The sequence below is a fragment of the Passer domesticus genome, chromosome 5 (assembly GCF_036417665.1).
Source record: "Passer domesticus isolate bPasDom1 chromosome 5, bPasDom1.hap1, whole genome shotgun sequence".
Taxonomy (NCBI): Eukaryota; Metazoa; Chordata; class Aves; order Passeriformes; family Passeridae; genus Passer; species Passer domesticus.
Window position 1 is genome coordinate 10,860,726 of NC_087478.1, and position 19,147 is coordinate 10,879,872.

Here is a 19,147-nt window from a genome sequence, read left to right on the forward strand (position 1 = left end):
CAAATCCCCATTCTCCTTCATGCAGAACCATCCTAATCCTGAAACCAAACAGAATAAATTTTCCTGGTCTGGTCTGTCTGAGTTCCACTAGCTTTCACATGCCTTAGCACCAATAGTGACAGGGGCAGACATCCATGGCCTCATCCAGCACACGTGCCCGCTGACTACCTTGTTAAAGGATGAGAGCATCCAAAAATGGCAAATTCCAGGTAAGTTTTCCAACCATCAAACTTTTACTGGAGAGATGAACACAGACACCATGTCACTGCGTATCAGGCTCTGAGAGGTAAGGGTAGAGATGCCCCACATCCCTGCTGGCTCCCAGAGCTCTACAGAGGGAGCTTGTCTTCCTAAAGACACGTCCACACAACCGATGGCCCTGTAAGGCTCCACAAGGGGTTGAGCCACTCTAACCCAGTCTCACCACAGGACACCATGGTGACACTGGTTTAGAGTGGTTAAAACCTCACAAGACCAGCTTCCAGCCCAGAGCCCATTGCACAGGCCACAGCTGCCAGGCTCTGGCTGCCCCTGCTGAGCCCACGAGCAGCTCTCACACGATTCACCCCTGCAGAGCTTCCTGCAGAACAACGGCACCAATGGTGAGCACCGAGGCAGCTCTGACCACAGCCAGCTTGAACACTCTGGATCTTTCCCAGTAAGCCTTCTCAAGCACCATTAACACAGTAATCTTGACTAATTAGGGCTATTCCCCCTCTCCTCCTCCTATCTGGACCAGTAGACTACAGTTTTTATGAAGTATTGCCTAAATTAAGTTCTGAAATAGAGTGAACTGAACCTTGTCCTATTATTCCAAATTTTAAGCTTCTGTTAAAAGGTCCAGCAGTGCTCACTATATTTATCTTTTATACTGCAAAGAAGAAAAGAAAACCTGAAGCAGTAACATTTCTAGATGGCAATCTTAAACTAGCAAAGCTTAAGAATATGCCTAAACTTTAACAATGAAAAGGCAAAACAAATGGAATTCAGTATCAACCATGTCAATGTTATCTGTAAGGGAAGGTAGGGGAGCAAACTATGAACACCACTAAAAGCCTGAAGAAATGATATCTCAAATCCAGAAAGGAATTTCAGCAGCTCAGGAACCTCTGCCAATCAATATAATACAGTCAGAAGAGGAGGGAGACATAAATAAAAGAGGAACGACAAGGAAAACACCACAGCACAGCTCTGTTCATCAGCTGTGCAATCTGATTTGAAATACACCTACTTTATTGGGAGAATATTAAAATATTGGGGGAGGGGTTCTGACAAGCGCTGTGAATTAACAACTTGAAAGACTCTCCTATTGAAACAGGCAACCATGAACAGAAAAATAAGGCATTATAATAAATTAAATGAGACTTCAAGAAAAAAACAGAAAATAAAGTCAAGAAAACAACAGCTTCCCAGTAATAAAGGCAACTTCATTTATTAACTAAGCTGAGAGGATAGCAAAGCCAAATTTTTAACAGAGAAATATTATATTACAACACATAAGTAAACTGTTAGACTCACTGCCACAGGAAGTCACTGAAGCCAAGATTTTACTCCCATTCGAAAAGAAAGCAGCTATTTAAACAGACAATAACAATAATAATACGAGAAAAAAAAATAAACACACAGCTGAGGGAATCTCAAGCTTCATAACCCAGGATGCAAGAAAGCATCCAAAGAGATCGCTGGGCTGTGTGGGGCCATCCCAACACTCCCTGAACCCGAGCGCACGACGGCCAGAAGCCAACAGCAAGGAGAGCGTGAGCCACAGGCAGAACAAACTGTCCCTTGGACACAGCAACACCAAGAGTGCTCAGCTGCCAAGCCAGCATCTGCCAGCCACCTAAACCCCAAAAGCATCTGGCGCTGGCCAACTTCCAAAATGCAAGGCTTGCACGATTTCACTTCTGATGTGATATTGCTTTAATTTCTTCTCCCACTCTGCAGTTGTATTTTATTTTTTAAGAACAGAACCACAAATTGTTTGCAAATAGGAGTCCAATGCCTGGACTCATTCCAAAAAGCCATCTAGGCTCCTTGAGGAACATCTACCAAGATCACCTCAAATGAGCAAAGAATTAAATACTGAACATTACATGTATTCCCAGCAGAAATATATTTGGAAAAAATCCCATTCACATGCATAAATAAGAAATAAGAGAATAGTTCAAGGAACTCTCTGATATCCTCCCCTGCAACTAAAAAATCCCAAGCAAAAAAGCTCACCACAAAGACAAGCTGTATTTCTAAATTTCCTGACAATACAATGGCTATCTCTCTACATGTATATGTGTTTGCTCTGACTTTGAAGCTGCTCTGAGATGGGGCTGGACCAGACTGATGACTCCCAATGACCCTTTCCTAAATTATTCAATGATTACAAGTAAAGCATACCCAAACATTACACAGCAATACATTATCGCTGTAATCAGTATTAACTCTTTTTAACCCTGTGGCAATTTATGAAGCTCTTTGGGTTCTTCTTAAAAATTCAAATATAATTTCTTCAAAGAGTTAACCATTTTCTCCTCTGCACCCATCAAGAAGGACCTTTGCAAATAACAGAACAAATTCAAGGGAGAAAACGTGATAATGAAAGCTTTCAAAGTCTGTTACTTTTCACACCACCACTTATCTTTGAGTAAGTGGTGGACAATTGTCCTCAAACGGGAAGATGCAGCTGTACCTCTGACAGGTACCCCAAGAGTTTTGTTTTGTTTCCTTACTAAAACAAAAAAAAACATTAGAGAAAAAACAGGCCTACCTTGCTCTGTGGGCAGAAGCAATTAAGTCTGCCTGTTTTTACCACTGTCCCCACCCATACTATTTTTCCTGCCTCCCACCCATCATAACAACCATCCCAGCTTTGGCTGGGCCAGTCACAGTAGGCTGGTGCTGATGGCTCAGAGCTGAGCACGCAGACTGCCCAGCACTTGCTCACTTCTTGCAGAAGGGAGGGGCTCAATTATGACTGCCTTTTTTGGGGGAGGAATATTAATTTGGGACACTACCTATCAAAAGTTTTATAAAAATTTGTCACAGAGTAGGTAGTCAATGTCTTTCAGTTGCCATTAAGTCTGGTTTCATCATCTGAGTAAGAAGTGACTCAAATGGGAGAAGACAAAGGAATCAATTGTACCCTTTGTGCCCTTAATAAGTCTTGCTAAAAATCCACATAAACTGTCTGATGATGAATCCATAAACAACACTGTTTATTATGAAAAGAACTTCCTCATAGACAAAGTAAAACCCAAACCCCAATCTTTGACTGGTATCATTCTCACTCACAGGGGTCGTGAGAAAAGACAAAAAAATTCTTCAACAGTATTTCTACTAGAAATAAGTAAAGACAGATATACAGAAAAAGCCAAGGAAGACAATATAGGTAACTTTGGAGAATTAGGAAAGAAATAAAGTCCACTGCTTTCCAGTGACCCCTGCCAGCTATGACAGGAACAGCATTGTTCAGCTCCAACAGCATTCCACCCCTCACTGCCTGGTCAACTGCCCCAAGCGAGGCTGACTGGAATTCTTGAACACACCTCTGTCTCCCCTCTAAAACACACCAATACTGTTTCCTCCTTTGAGACCTACAGGACTTTGATTTCCCCCAGAATTCACACCAATGCCTGGAAACGATGGATACAGCTGGGATCAACTTTTTGAGACAAGCTGAGCTAACTCTGCTTTGGGATAAATCCAGCACTACCAGAATACTTGAAATTCTCCATGGAGTTCCCAACAATTACTGACAACTTATTTGTATGTCACATTCCACACAACGCAAGGGGGAAAAATTACAGTGCAAACATTAAATTAAACCAACTAGGTTTCCGAATTCTTTTTCTGGTGACTCAGGCTCATGTTTTATCCTCTGCAATATTTATATCCAGAATAAAAACATACATTGGCAGTAAAACATAGCAACAGAACGTTTAACTGCACAAACATTCCACTTCAAACATGGATTAGGATCTTAAATACACAAGTTCCAAGCACTGCTCACAACCTTCACCTTCAGAAATGAAAATTGCTTGGAAATACTGCACAATGGAGTCCATCAAGGTGATGTACATGCATACATTCATAAACCCCTTACTGGAACAGAAGTAAGACTTCTGAGAAAAGGATTATCCCTTCCAGGGAGTCACAAGCAAAGAGGCAAACCAAAGAAGATCACCAAAACTTCAGAGCTACAAAAATAGCCAAATGCATACAGCTATTTATAACCCAGAGATTTATGCACCAAACACTTTTAGCCTCTCTTAACCTCAGGGAAACAAAGTCAGATGCCAAGCACTAATGTATGTAACAGAAATACAGAAACACATCCTTCTGCTGCTTACTGACCACTCCAAGTGCAGCTGAAGATATTAGGATTCACTTACTGGGATTAACAGGTTATTTCAAGTGATGCACTTCTCCCTGATAAAACAGATACCACCATCTGTTTAACATCATCAACAGGAAGATATAAGCAGACAAATTACTGATGACACACTGTCCCTAGTCTCATACCTATTAGAGAACTTGTGTCTCCAAACTGTAAGACAAGCTGTATTTTCTGTAGGAACAGTTCATCACAAAGAATTTCAGAACATTAATTAAAGTACTTTCAACAAGTCAGGTTTTCCAATTAATTACTTTTTCCATTTAATTATATGACAGATGGCAAATTTGGAACAAAATGCAAGACTCGGCAGCATGGCTTTTCAAGTGACCAGTAACATGTAAAAGCAGTAAAAGGCAAAATACCAGGCACAGAGCTTAACACTATGGACTCAAAGTTTCACTGAATCTGACAGATCTGAGTAACACGTACTCAGAGGTTAGGGTATGAGAAACAGAAGTAAAAGTAACAGACACCTGCACACTTCTAGTGCTGTGGGATACATTTCCGTCAGTGCCTTTGTTTCTCACAGAAAAGACAGCAAATAAAACACCATTCAAGAAATTGAATGTGACAGTATAAACTTGGAGTGATAAGAAGTTCCCTAATATTCTGATTCCTAAATAGAAAACCAAGGATAAACTGTAGTCAGGTTGCCACTGTTTTAGGGTGGAAAAAAGGAGAAAAAAAACAAAAGGGCAAAGCAAAATAAAACACAAACGCATGAAAAAGACAAGATACACAGAGGAGCTCAGAGAGGAACACGAAGGCGCTGAAATGCGGGACCTCTAAAGGGAGGCGTTCAAGACGCTCTATCAGCTGACACGGGCACCGGGGCAGCTCCCGGTACGCTCCGGCAGCTCCGCGGGGAGAAGCCGCCTCACAGCAGAGCGGCAGCGGGCAGGCAGAGCCCCGGGCACGGCAAGGGCCCCTCTGCCGCCCGGACACCGCCGGCTGCGGGACGGCGCGGCCGCTGCCCGGCCGGAGCGATGCAGGGGCCGCTCGGAGCCGCGCTCACGCCCGCCCCAGCGGCGCCGGCTCCCGCCGGAGGGAACCGCGGCGCCGCGGAGGCCGCGGGCCGCCCGCGCCGGCCCCGGCAGGGACGCCCCCGGGGGAGGCGGGGGGCGGCAGCCGCCCCGCTCCCGCCGCCCGGCCGCGGGAGCCGCGGCAGCCCCGCCGGTGATGCGCGCCCCGCGCCTCCGCCGCGCTGGCCCCTAGCACCGAGAGGGCACCGCCGCCTCGCCCCGCGCCCCGCTCGGCCCCTTCCCCAGCCGCGCGGGGAACTCGGCGCCCCGGTTCTCCCCCCCCACCCCGCTGCTGTCCCGGCGGGGCGGGGACGCCCCCGGGTGCCGGAGCCCCCCCCGGTGCCGGAGCCCCCCCCGCCGCCATCTCACCGTTCGCCGGTGCCCGGGGCAGCGCGCGCCGCACGCAGCGGCGGCGGGAGCGCGAGGCGGCGGCGGGAAGGCGCGCGCGAGGCAACAGCTGGCGGGGGGGGGGGGGGGAGCGGCGCGCGCGTCCAGGCGCCAGCGGCGGCAGCAACAGCGCGCCACCCGCGCGCGCCGCCGGGCCGGGGGCGGGGCCAGCGCGGGCCGACAGCCAGAGGCGGTTCCTCCGCCCCCGGAGGCGGGGCTGAGGAGTGACTGGCGGCGGCGCGGCCCAACGAGAGCGCGAGGGAGGCGGGGCTGCGCTTGACGGACAGGCGGCGCGGAGGAGGGGCCGCTGTGACAGACAGCGCTTTGCACCAATCGGCGGAGGGGGCGGGGCTCTAGGCTGAGCCGCCGCCGGCCGGGATGGGCGGCCCGAGCTCCAGGGGCGTCACCGACGGCTGGGCGAGGAAGGCGGGGTTAACTTGAGCGACGTCGCCGTGGCCCAATGACAATGGAGGGCGGCAGGACGCGCGTCCCCGCTGGCCAATAGCCGGCGCGGGGCGGGTGAGGGGGGCGGGCGGTTCCCTGAGGCGGAGCGGCAGGGGAGGGCCCCGCGCCCCCTCAGCCGAGCGCGGGCCCCGCGGACCGGGGGATGCGCCGCGATCTGCGGTAGGTGACGGGCAGCGAGGGGGGCTTCCGCCTCCGGGACCGCCGGGGAAGCGGGGCCTGGCGGGACAAGGCCGTGAGGCCGAGGGAGGGGCCGTGTTTTTGTGTACAAAGCCGTGTTTAAATGGGGCTTTAAGCCGGGCCTACCGCAGCATGTCTTTCGAAGTGTTAAATTACCCATACGATCGGAAGAGGTTCTGAAACTATATTGAATCGAACTGGGGTTCTGCTTAGTGTTGTTTCACCATAATACGAATTTCAGGACTTTTGTGGGCGATGTGCAAGGTTTAAATCTAAATGTGTAGGTCCGTGTTATTACTTCTGAGCTGTCATGTGTAAGTTGCCCTCCTCTTTATTTTCTTCTTCTAAACAGGACAGTATTAGCTCTCATAATATCCTCGTTATGCAGATCATCCCACCAAGGTCAGTGATGCTCCTTGGATAGTTTCTCCTCACTGAAAATATTCACTCTCTAATTATGTCGGTCCTTTAATAGGAGTCAAGAGCTTTTTTCATTTTCACACTCTCACATCCCGTCAGTGTTGTCACTGCAGAGCCAGCTCAGACCTGTGGCACAGCTGCATCCTTTTCCCAGTGTCCCCAGCTTGTTGGGATAGATGGGCTCTGGCAAGGAATCTGCCCATCATCTTTATTTCATCATGAGAAAATCAAATGCTCCAAGTAATCAAACCCTTCGTGGTTATGCCAGCTCTGTATCCAGCTCTCAGCCTTCAAAATCTGGTAGCTTTCTTTACTTGGACTCTTAGATCTCAGAAGTACACTTGGATTTTCTTGAGTTCTCATCCCAAAATGCCTCTCACACTGACTGGAGCCTTGCAGCCCTGCCCAGTCTGCAGTAATGTCTGTTAGTCAGAGAAAGGCAGGGTAACTTCTTCCCATGCTGAATTTTCTGCCTGTTTTTCCCAGTTGTTGCAAAGTGGTTCTTAGCAAACTGAAAGTATTTTCAAGTGAACAACCTTCAAACTGAGCAGCCCCATGTAATACATCTTCAGTAGCTTTGTGTTTCTTTCAGAGACAGGTGATAGCACCTTCCTTGAGGATCTGATAACCTGATACTTCTGAGAGTGTTGGGTTTCTTTTTTCCTTTCAGACCCAAGTTTCCAGTCTGTTTCTGTTTGGTTTCTGCTTTCTCCAGTTTGCTAATAAGAGTCTCCTTCTCGTAGTGTTTGCAGCATTGATTTCCAGAACTGCTTGTGAAAAACATTCTCATGAACAAAATGTTGAAGCTTCATTTCAGATCATGACTCCTCACTTCAGCCACAGACGTGCACGTGAGAATATTGGAAGTGTTTTCTTAGCACTGTAAATGCTTTAGGCCAGACACAGTAATTGTCCTGTAATCCCCTGCCAGCTGGTTTAGGTTTGTTTCTGCAACAAGAGCAAAACAATGCTATCTAAACCTCCTCCAATTTTTTTGTCCCCTTGACTACTGAGTGCTTTCTGAGCTTCCCCTCTTCCCCAGCAAAGAGAGGGGTGGGGGTCTTGGTTCCACCCTGTCAGGAACTGGCTTTAGCCTTTTCACCCTTTGGTGATCTGAGCAGAACTGAGACTGTGAAAAGCAAAACTACAAAATCCTACTTTAATTTTTTTTTTTTTTTTTTTCCTAGTTCAGCTCAGGGAACTGGCCTGATTTGGACACAAGTGTCAGCCCCAAAACAAAGAGGGGATGAACTGACTGCAACTCCAGTTTAGATTATTTTAGGCAAAACTGGATCTTCTTACAAGAAATCGTGCTGAATCAAATCCATTCAAACTTCAAACCCAGACTGAACAGAATTGTAGATCTGTTTGTTGAACTGTGTCAGAAGATGCAGATTTAAACTGTAGGATGATTTCAGTGATTACAAAATTGTCATCCTCTCACTGTAAAAATAGTAGGTCATCTCATAACCAGCTGAGACAGCAACTTTTATTTCCCTCTTTCCAGCAGAAATCTTATCTGAGCACAGGATTTGTTCAACTTCCTAATTTGCCAAAAAACTATTCCTATTATTAAAAAAATAAAAAAAAAAGGTGTCAGTAGGTTTCTGCTGTTGGGTGAGCTCAGCAGCCACAGGCAGGTGAAGCTGTGTGCCTCGGTGGTGATGCTGCACCCAGGAAGCAGCAGCAGCTCCTGGGCCCTGGGGCACAGAGGGGAAGCAGCTCCTGTCCTTCCTCAGCATCTGCTGCAAGGATTCAGTGCTGCAGAGCACATCACACTGTCAGTAATTCAAATATTGTTCTAGTCTGGAACAAATCAAAGCTCATTTTCTTATTTCAGGTGAAAGACTATTTGTGTTCTAAAGGGAATCAGTAAAAATTTTAACTCAAATTTTTAAAATAATTAAAATAGCTATTTCAGCACCATTTGACTGGTAACAATTATTCATTTTTGTAGCATGAAATCTAGAGGAAGATCACAGTCCTTCACACTTCTGTTTTCTACACTTGTAGTGAAAGGCTTTTGGCAGATGCAGTGGTAAAAACTATCCAGTTAGGAATAGAAAAACTTCACTTTCATGACTGCAGCAGCAGATGCATTTGTCTTCTTTTTCTTTTGTCATGACTACAGAGAAATTTAAATATCCTAGCCAGCCAATAAACCTGTCAGCCAGTGTCTGAAATATTGAGATACCTGCCAAAAGCAAACGTTATCTGTAGCTTTCAGTGATTTCAAGATTGCTGGCTGACAGAGAGCTGGGCAGTGCTCACTGGCTGTTTGAGCCCAGGGCACTTCAGCTGCAGCTCTGCAAACTGCGGGATCCCTCCGAGGGTTTTGTGCTCCTTTGTGCTGGCTCACGTTTTACTGTGGTTATTTTGTTACAGAGAACTGTTGTGTTTTGTTTTCAAGTGTTAGCTACGAGTGCCTCAGTACTGGTGGAAAATGGATCTAAATGTATTCTTAGCACTGAAAAATCCCTAAATGAGTCTGACAGCTTGTTCAGGATTAAAGTACAGTTTGTTTCACAGAACAAATTTAGATTAAGGCGGTTACACAGCTGACTTAAGGCACTCCAAGGCAATGGTGGACTGGAGCAAACACTGTTCAGCTGAGCATGCTAATTATGAAAGTGCTAGGAAGCAGTATGTGGGTGAGGTTAGGAGTGGGAAAGCAAGAGCAAGGAATTGGTCTCCTTTATGGAATATGCTCATGGTGGTGCAGTGCCATCTTTTGATGCCTTCCCTCCCTTTTTGTTTTGTTAGGTTGTTGCTGACAGCGAAGGCCTTCCTCCCAAAGCTGTTTAAATGAGAATGTCCCTGGCGCAAAGAGTGCTGCTGACATGGCTTTTTACCTTACTGTTCCTGATCATGCTGGTGCTGAAGTTGGATGAGAAAGCACCGTGGAACTGGTTCCTCATTTTCATTCCAGTGTGGATATTTGACACAATTCTTCTGGTTATGTTGATTGTAAAGATGGCCGGACGCTGCAAGTCTGGCTTTGACCCTCGCAATGGCTCCCAGAACATGAAGAAGAAAGTCTGGTACCTCATTGCAATGCTGCTGAAATTGGCCTTCTGCCTCGCCCTGTGTGCCAAGCTGCAGCGCTTCACCACCATGAAACTGGCCTACGTGTTCATCCCGCTCTGGGCCTTGCTGCTTGGGGGCATGGTTGAACTTGGATACAATATCTTCTATGTACGAAGAGACTAGCCTGTGCCAGGTGGTTTCCCGTGCCAAGATTGGCACCACGTTACTAGATTATTACCACTTTGCCACAAATTTGATCTTCAAACTAGACAGCCAAATGAGTCAAGCTGGAGACTTAAGCTAAAGCAGACTGAAGACTGAAAGTAGACGTGTTTCATTTTTTTATTTTAAAGCTCACATATGCTCTTGTAAATAAAAGTATTTGTTCAACATAAGCTGTTCTAATATGATTACTGATACTTGTTACATGGAATAAGATAATGCTTCTTCACGTGCAGGTAGAAGACCTTGTCAAAGAAACCACAAATGTTCCACCCAGAGTATTCAGCACATTGAGTAATCCTGGGAAAGAGGACTAACATTTTCTGCTACTTACACTGTAAGTCAAGAAATAACCAGTTAACAGTCATTTCCGTAAGGAGCTAAATTTGCTTTAAAAATCAGTAGCAATTGACAGCAGCCAAATAAGAGCAAGAAAACGAATAAAGTAATACACCTTTTTTTCTGTTTGTTTGTTTTGGACAGTGAGATTCCATTACCAGTGTAAAAATAAGCAGTTTTCCAAGCTGCTGAAACAGCCCATAACCAGTATGTTCACCTTAGGAAAACACATTGGTAGCTGAGCTGTGCCAGCAGTCCTGAGGTCCAGAGAAGAGGGACACAAGGCTGATTCTTTTCCAAGTGAGAAATCACCAGTGTTGCAAGAGACTGAAAATACAGGGTGAGTTCAGTGCTGCATTTGTACCTGCCCACAGTGGTACTTGAACAAGACAGTTTTTAATACCTGAGGATATGAAATTTTTGGGGGTGAAGCCTTGGCTTCATGGAGCACTGGCAAACTCAGATGTGAGGAAATTACCTTTTACAGGTAACAAGTGAATAGAACTTCAGGGAAGAACTGGAACTGTATTTGTGTATTTTGTGGACTGAAGTGCTCCTGCAGGAGATACAGTAACACCAAATTCAAATGTAGCCATTATCTGGGACATTATTAACATGCACACTGAAAGTACTGACCATTTACACTTCCTAGAGACAAAAGAATGTCAAGTGAATGAAAAACAGTGTAGGGAAACAGGACATACCTACACAAGTGTCTCACTAATAAAATTTTAAGTGTGTAAATTCAACTGTACTTGTCTGTGGAAAAAAAATCTTCCTGAAGTGTTTGGATTTACTCTTGCTGTTTCCTCACACAGACATGGGTAAAAAGACAGAGGAACCATATTGTGGGAGACTGCTGAAAGAGCTTTATCTAAAAAAACAACATGTTCATTCTAAGGCAATGAATCTCAATTCAGAATATCAGGTAACAAATTATCTATAAAATGAATTTAAGTCATATTTATTTCAGAGTGGTTGACTGTCCTACCTTGCTAAAGGAGAAGCCAGGAAAAGACAGAAACAAAAGAATTCTGAGCAGTAGCTGTTGTTAAAAAAATGTAAAATATTTATAAACCCTTAATTTTTATTATAACAACTCATCAGCTTTTACTAAGCAAACCCATGTACCCAGCCCCAAGGTATGCACATCAGGTCATTTATGGGGAGTGCCTAGCAGGAACAGCTGTTTGGAGGAGCTGTAGCTATGCATTGTGTAGTTCTGAAAAATACTTCATGGAAGGATCCTGCTTTTTTTTTTTTTTTAATTTCTTGCCCATTCATGTGAGGTTCCCGTGGAGAACTGACTTCCTTCAGTCTTGAGTGATTTTTGAAGGAAAATTGGCACTTGTGCCAATGAGCTGTGGGGAGGGGTACGTTAATCTCAGAACACGCTCGGAGACCTGCTGGCTACAGGTACCTGTGTGTAGGGTGGAGAGAACAGGGTACCCACATGTGGGGTGAACAGGGTGCTCTGTGTGGGGTGTGAGAACAGGGTACCCACGTGTGGGGTGAACAGGGTGCTCTGTGTGGGGTGTGAGAACAGGGTACCCACGTGTGGGGTGAACAGGGTGCTGTGTGTGGGGTGTGAGAACAGGGTACCCACGTGTGGGGTGAACAGGGTGCTGTGTGTGGGGTGTGAGAACAGGGTACCCATGTGTGGGGTGGGGTGAACAGGGTGCTGTGTGTGGGGTGGGGAGAACAGGCTTCATCTGCCCCTCCCACTTGGTTCTGTTCTGCAAATGGGAGCCCAGGCCACAGAGCCCCTGCCTGGAATGGAAAGCCACTCCATGGCAGGCAGTCTAGACCTCGTGCATTTGTTATGGCTGCTCTCAAAACTGATGAAGACTATCTAAAGCCCTACCTCCAATTCAGGTAAACTTTGATGACCCACTTAACAAGCAGTGATACAAGTGTGTAACCAGCATTCAAGCACCTCAGACAAGATGATTTTATCTGCACACACACATACACTTACCTGGGGACCAAGCATAAAATAACACCCATAGTCCTTTCCCATTCTGGAAGAATAAAATTCCAAATCCCCTTGTTCAGAGGATGCCAGAACAGCCCCAGGCTGCTCAGGAAAGCAGAGCAGGTTTCCTCAGCCGAGCTGATGATGGTAATTGATTGTTATGATATAAAACAAAAGATGGAAGAATAAGAACTGGCTTCATTGGAATTTGGTGTATTATTAGCAAGATGGGCCGTGAATGGTGACTCTGCCCCCTTAATAAACCCCTTCTCTTCCACAGATGTAACAATTATCTGAAAGTTTGGCATCTCTAATTAACTAGAATCACACACAGTCCTTACAAATCTCCTTGTAATTGTTGCCTCTAATTCAACAGAAAAAGATCAACAATTTCAGTTTTGGTTGTGGGTTTGGCTCTTTTTTTTTTTTAAAGGTTTACAAAGCTTTAAATAAATGCTTTGGAAAGCTGAAGCAGATGCTTCTTGCTGGTGTCATACAGAAGTCACACACAGCCAGACAGAAGCACTCAATTTTCCAAGTTCCTTGTCCTTACAGGGGAACTTGGACAAGAGCATATCCCTTTTGAGAACTTTGTATCATATTTAACTGACCTGAACTGTGCTGCTTCTCTGCCCTGTCAGAACTTCACTCAGAAGGATCTGTGATACAAAGTACACTATGGCCCACTGTGACCTTCCCAGAAACAGATGTAGGAATTAATTACATCTGCTCATAATTAACCTGTTCTCAAAGGTGCTGATCACAGCTTGGAAGTGGAACCAATGCTCCTCACACATTCTCCTAAATTTACCAACTGCTCTTCAGTAACAAGATAAAACAAGTGAAAAGCAAATTTGCTGCAGGTGGCAGGGAAAAGGAGAGCTCCATGCTGAGGCTCACACTGATTTTGATAAAAAAGGCACAAGGGTGTTGTCTCAGCTCCCTGCAGCAGCTGATAGGGGGCAAAGGAGGGAACTTGGCCTTCAGGAGATTTGTTTTAAACTGCAATTCAAAAACTTGTTGAAACCAAATGGAAGTATTTCTCTGTACTGATGATATATATTGGACATGGAGAGATACATTCCACATAATTTCTTTCTTTCCATCATTTATACAAGCTTGAACACTTCAGCATGCATTGCAGGTGAGTATCTGCTTTTGTCTGATTACAGAAAATCATTCACACATGTGTGAAACTGAAGTTTTCAACTGCCAATTCTTAATGGTTGTCTTGATTTGTCACCATTTTAGAACAGTATCCAGTTTTGTGTTCTTTTTATACTTAAAAAATGCAGTTATGTGATGTGTGCATCCCCACCTATAACAAAGTTTAACCTGAATGCTCTGAGAACATGTGCAGACACACACAAAATGCACTGCCAGGCACAGAGGGCAGCGTCAAAACCTGAACTAGCACAGGACAGGGGTACACAACCATTTGAGAGATGTATTATCAGTATTACTTTCTGACACATCTGCATCATAGTACAGAAGCAAAATGTTTGCCTAACCTCATGAAAATTTTCACATTTCCACAGTGTAAAAAGTTGGGTGACACAAAGTAAAAATTATGAGACTCCTAGAAACTCAGAATTTTAACATCAGGTGTTCCCTACTTTAACATTAATATAATTTTGAATAAAAAATAATATGGCTCTTCAGTAATAAAGCTCCTGAATAATTGCTTCCTCAGAAATAAATTGTTTGAATTTACTAGCATGGAAAACAGCACTATCATGTAACACATTATGCTTTTTTATTAGGATCTCAGTAAAAACAACTATGTTGACTTGTGAAAAGAACACTTGCACCTTCTCACTGTAACTTTAGTGTTTTTTAGGTTTTGATGGAGTTAATCTCCCATAAGAGCCCTGCAGACCTGCATGGGCCTGGCTATCACCTTGCTGCTGAAAAGCATCAGGCTTTGAACTAAGGCAACTTAAGGAATCTCTGCAGCTGGACCACCAGAGCACTGTTCAATACAAATTCTGCATTTGCTCCTTGGACTTGTACTGAAGTGGGATAAAGAACAGGAAAATTTGCTACTCAGTGATGCCATTCCCTCTGATCTGCCTTTCCTAACAAAACCAACATCCCAAGCAGACAAATATAAGAAAAGTCTCCCTACAGAGAGGAGAACAACAGCCCAAGAGCAAGAAACAGGAAAGCAATGACAATGTGAGCTTAGTTCATCCACCTTCATTTTTATCTCAGTGCTCCTTCTGAAGTTCATGAAAAAATCACAACTTAAGACGTTTTTTAGTCTAAAAATTCCATTTTGGTGATTGGGTGATTAACTAAAACTCTCAATTGCGTCAGTTCACATTGGCAAGTACCTGGGTGTTACTCCTGCGTGCTAAGAATAAAGACTTAGCAGCCTTGACTTATGTTACATAGTCTCCCACACAGAGGTTTAACTCTCAAGATTTTCATCTCCAGACACCAGGAACAGCTTTCTCTGCTAACTGCCCACTTTGTCTCAACACAACCAGGTGAAAAAGCTCCCATAAAAAGCACAGTCCTTAGAACACAGGCCTGAGCTGCACCCAAAATGGCACCATCATTCCAGTGATGGTGCAAATTAAATGATAAAACATAGTATCAAAATAGCTATTGAAAAATCAAACTTGATGAAAATAGAAGTTTAAACTGCTGTTTTAATCAATGTTTGTATCAGGTAACTGTACACCAAATATTAAAGGACTATTTAGGACTAACGCCCTCATCAGTAGGCTCATCTATCAGCATGACCAGAACAAGAGAAGATCAATGTTTAGCTGGCACTCAAGTACAGCAGGCTTCAAAGCAGAGATCATATCAGCATCAAAGCACAGAGAAAAACAGTGGTTAGAATATAATACACTAAATTTGCAATGTCAGTATCCCTGATGATTCTAACAGAAACAGCAACCTAAATATTGTGAAGTTAATCACTGCTTCTGAACAGAACACAAAATAACTTGCATTTTAAGAAAAATGAAATGAGTGACTGATGGGAATCAGTTCCCCAAATATTCCCACATATGCTGCAAATTCAGTGGGATCTGCACAAAATATCAGTAACTTCTATACAATTTTAAAGTGCATTTCATCTGTTTAAGAAAGTAATATCAGCTGAACACAGTGACTCATAATCAAATCAAACATTCTAGATAGACAGTCATTCACAGCAAAGCACAAAGCAGTGAAAACTTGTCTTTTCCATTTCCAGCTTGGATACATCCTGGTAAGGTACAGGCACTGTGCTGCCTAAACACAAGGCTCTCTACATACCTGACCGCTACAAGAAAATAAATTAAATGACACTTGAGAAGCTTGAGGAGTTCTTTGATCTCTTGACCAGAATCAGTACAGCTTTCAGCCTAGCCTAGCATGTGGCAATGCAATATCTCACAACAGTTCATTCTGCCAATGAACAAGGAAAAATCATGGATTTATTTTGGTCAGTTCGGCATCTCGTTCACATGCAGATATTAGGAAACAGTCATTTTAATAAATTAATACCAGTCTTGTGTTTCTTGGAAGACTTACTCAATTTTCCAAATCTGTAATGTTCAGATCGCTTTCAAAGCACTGTATTATTTCAGATTTCCATTTCCTACATATTTTGCAGTTCCAACTTATGTACTGTGCACATGTATATCCACTTAAAAATCAACTTTATTTATCACCAAGGAATTATTTCACAGATGAAGAATTAAATCATCACCCTCTAAAATAATACTTTATTTCTAATACTAGATAGAGTTAATATCAGTTAAAGTAGTATTGAAATATTTGCTATAGTAACAAGGAAGGGAAAATCTGCATGCCAGCAGTACCTGTAATGAAAATGTTCTTTCAGTCAATTTTCAGGCATTTGGAGGGCTGGGGGTGACACAACACTGAGTAACACTTGTATGTAACACATGAAGTCAGTTGTCAGTGAAATGAAAAAGATCCAGTAATATTAAAAGAAAAAAAAATGTAGCTACCCCCTTGAAAGCTTTTTTAGCAACTGTAACAATGCAATTCTTTGCTACCCAAAATATGTACCAGGATCTAGGAAAACGTCTAATTTTCTGCACATCATGTTATTAATTGGAACACCACTGCATGTGCAGGGAGATAGGAGCAGCACCAGTGGCCTCGGGCAGCTCTCTCCAATCTGCACAAGAACAAGGGCCGAGAGAGACAACTGAAACACTGGAGATTTCAGCCAAAACAACAGATTTATATATCACCAAAATCCAGAGAAGGGGGAAAAGCAATAAGCATGGACTAATTTCAGTACAGCAGAACACATGAAAGATTTATTGCTGAAGCAAAAGTCTGAAGATGCAGTTGTATGCAGCAGGAATAAAAGCTATAGCACAGGACTGAAGCAAGGCCTTTGTCAAATTAATGAACAATTTGGGAGGTGAAATTTTCAGGAAAAGTACTCCCCTCTCAAAGGACAACCTCATTAAAATGAACATACCACAGGGAGAGGACACTTCTTTTAAATCTTTTCTTCAAAAAGCAAGTAAAAAGTCAACAGTAATGCAGCCAGACAGCCCAGACTGCGGACATCTGTAAATGCAAAGGGAGCTCTGGTAGCCATTGAAAATCCCAATATGGTTCAAATTCTGTCTGCAAGGAATTCTGCCTGAAGTGAGAATCTAGTCTGTCTCAAAAAAACAAAAGAATACATAAAAACTGCAAAAAAAACTGCCACTTTAAAACATCTCTTGAAATTCTGAAAGTGGTAAGAAAAAAATGGGTTGAATATGTGGGCACTTCAAAAGCAAAATCTCAGGACTAAGATACCTGAGCAGAAGTTCAAGACCACATCAACCAAGACCACTGAGCAGGTCTCCAATAGGAAACAAAGTTCTACTCGTAAGTGTAAAGTTGTATTTGCTCATCATTTCCAAAGATTTATTATTTCTGTCTGGACAGGGCCTCTGCTGCAGAGAGCTGGCAGCTGTCCTGGGGGATGAATGCCCACACTCCACTAAAATCTGACATGTCACCAAAAATGACTGGAACCCGAACGAATGGTCAGTGCATGTATGACCAGCACATTGGTAAGAGTGTTATTCTGAGTCAAGTAAATAGTTTTGAGAGTTTGTTTTGTGTGGTTTTTGCTTTAAAAAGCAGTATCTGGCAAGGCTGGCCCTCATCTATCCCACGTGCAGAGCTGCGTGCTTGGTGCAAGCTACAGCCTGCAGCTCTGCTCTGTTGCTGTTCTCCCATGGGCAGCACAGAGAACAGGAATGGCCAAATAACTGCACATGGATGCTCATGAAGCCAGAGATTACAGGTGGAAGCATTATTTCCAGAAAATCCAGAAACAATAAAGGGAGCTGAGACCACATTCCTGCTATAAGGAAGGCTCAAATTCTTACATGAACAAATTCATTTTTTCAGATCAGAATCTGCTAGAGCAATAACATACCACATGACACATGAATCATTTGCTCACAGCAAAGGGGAAAGAAAGATCCCTGAGGCTGGAAAACTGGTAGTAATCTCTCAGCCAGCATTAAAGAAAACAGTAGTAAGACTTGAGGATGTATTAGCCACATCCAAGAGACTCACATTTCTATTGCTTCTCTAATACATATTTATGGCTATCTAGGAGTAATGTTTAGCAACTCAAATACTGATTTAATTAATAATTTCTTGACAGACATATTTTGGATTAAACCAATCAGGGCACTCATCTAATAAATAGCTGATTTCAGTGCCACCTGTGACTTTGCAGTAATGTTTTAAATTTTAACAACCTATAAGGAAAAAAGCATTTAGAACAGAAGGACCTCAGGAAGTTGAACTGGACATTGCCTGAAAATCACATTTTTCTATTGCTACAAATGAAGCCAAAGTGACCACTAATTGCATCAAAGTTTATAAACTGGGTACTTAAGGATGCACAACTTTCAAAAATGTTATACAGAAAATTCCTAACAAAAATCAGAGATACAGAGGGCTTTGGAAATAATAGGCCTTGGATCTGAAGTTTGACATATCTAGCTGAAGGACAGGCTGTAGGGCAGCTCACTGCTGTGTGCAGCTACCCAAGAGACACGTGTCATTTGGCTGTGCTTGAACTACACAGGAGTACAATACACAGAGAATAAATAGGTGAAATGACAGAGTTACCAGATCAAATTCTAGCTAGCCTTAAAATTATTTTCCCTCAGAACACAACCTAAAAGAATCCAAGCATTCCATAGATGGGGAAAGAGAACAGTTAACTTGGACACTGCTGTTATTTTCTTAATGAAACACCTCTTGCTTCCAGCTGTGACTCATGAGGAACCTTCCCACTACACATATTGGTTACACAGCCTCTTGCCTGCCTGGCACTACCAGCACAGGGAGCAATTCAAGTCCAGGTATGTCTCTGTGAGTTACAGGTCACTGCCAAAGTCGGGGCCTTTTTAGCTTGGCAAGTAATGACTTAAATATCCTTTTAATTGCAGTCAGATAACAGATTTGAGGGAGTGGTTGCTTTTTTGGCTTGTTTTGTGGGTTTGTTGGTTTTTTGGGTTTGTTTTTTTTTGGTTTTGTTTTTTTTTTAATGTGAAGTGGAACTGTCTGAACTGTGCCCTGAGCTGGGCCAAGAGGCAAAGCCCAGGATAGTTTGCTCCCTTGCACCTGCCCATCTAGAGAGATGCAGGCAGGTACTGGTAGCACTCCTGGAGCCCACTGTGTGTCCAACTGCCCAAACAGACAGTCTGACTCTGTTCCACATGA

At 43.7% G+C, this 19,147-nt stretch overlaps 2 protein-coding genes and 1 long non-coding RNA gene across 4 annotated transcripts in view; 2 read left to right on the forward strand and 1 right to left on the reverse strand.

Annotated features, from left to right (window-relative positions):
* Positions 1-5,915, reverse strand: part of PHTF2 (putative homeodomain transcription factor 2) — a 62,156-nt gene extending 56,241 nt beyond the window's left edge. The window contains exon 1 of the mRNA XM_064421914.1: positions 5,782-5,915. The gene's annotated coding sequence lies outside the window, so the exon portion shown is untranslated. The remainder of the gene's footprint in view (positions 1-5,781) is intronic.
* A 374-nt stretch (positions 5,916-6,289) lies between these two features.
* Positions 6,290-10,283, forward strand: TMEM60 (transmembrane protein 60). 2 transcript variants are annotated; one of them, XM_064421918.1, is made up of 2 exons: positions 6,290-6,423; positions 9,625-10,283. In XM_064421918.1, exon 2 carries the CDS (start codon positions 9,667-9,669, stop codon positions 10,069-10,071), a length of 405 nt encoding a protein of 134 aa, XP_064277988.1. In that variant the 5' UTR covers positions 6,290-6,423; positions 9,625-9,666; the 3' UTR covers positions 10,072-10,283. The 2 variants fall into 2 exon arrangements, with proteins under 2 accessions (XP_064277988.1, XP_064277989.1); XM_064421919.1 differs by lacking the exon at positions 6,290-6,423 and adding an exon at positions 6,819-6,843.
* A 2,567-nt stretch (positions 10,284-12,850) lies between these two features.
* On the forward strand, positions 12,851-18,894 carry LOC135301644 (uncharacterized). The gene is made up of 2 exons (XR_010363417.1): positions 12,851-13,568; positions 14,265-18,894. It is a non-coding gene; the product is annotated as an uncharacterized LOC135301644 (long non-coding RNA).
* Positions 18,895-19,147: the final 253 nt, after the last annotated feature.

Bases quoted from the DNA above. Each gene is read 5' to 3' on its own strand.
- TMEM60 (XM_064421918.1), top strand. From the start codon at position 9,667: ATGAGAATGTCCCTGGCGCAAAGAGTGCTGCTGACATGGCTTTTTACC.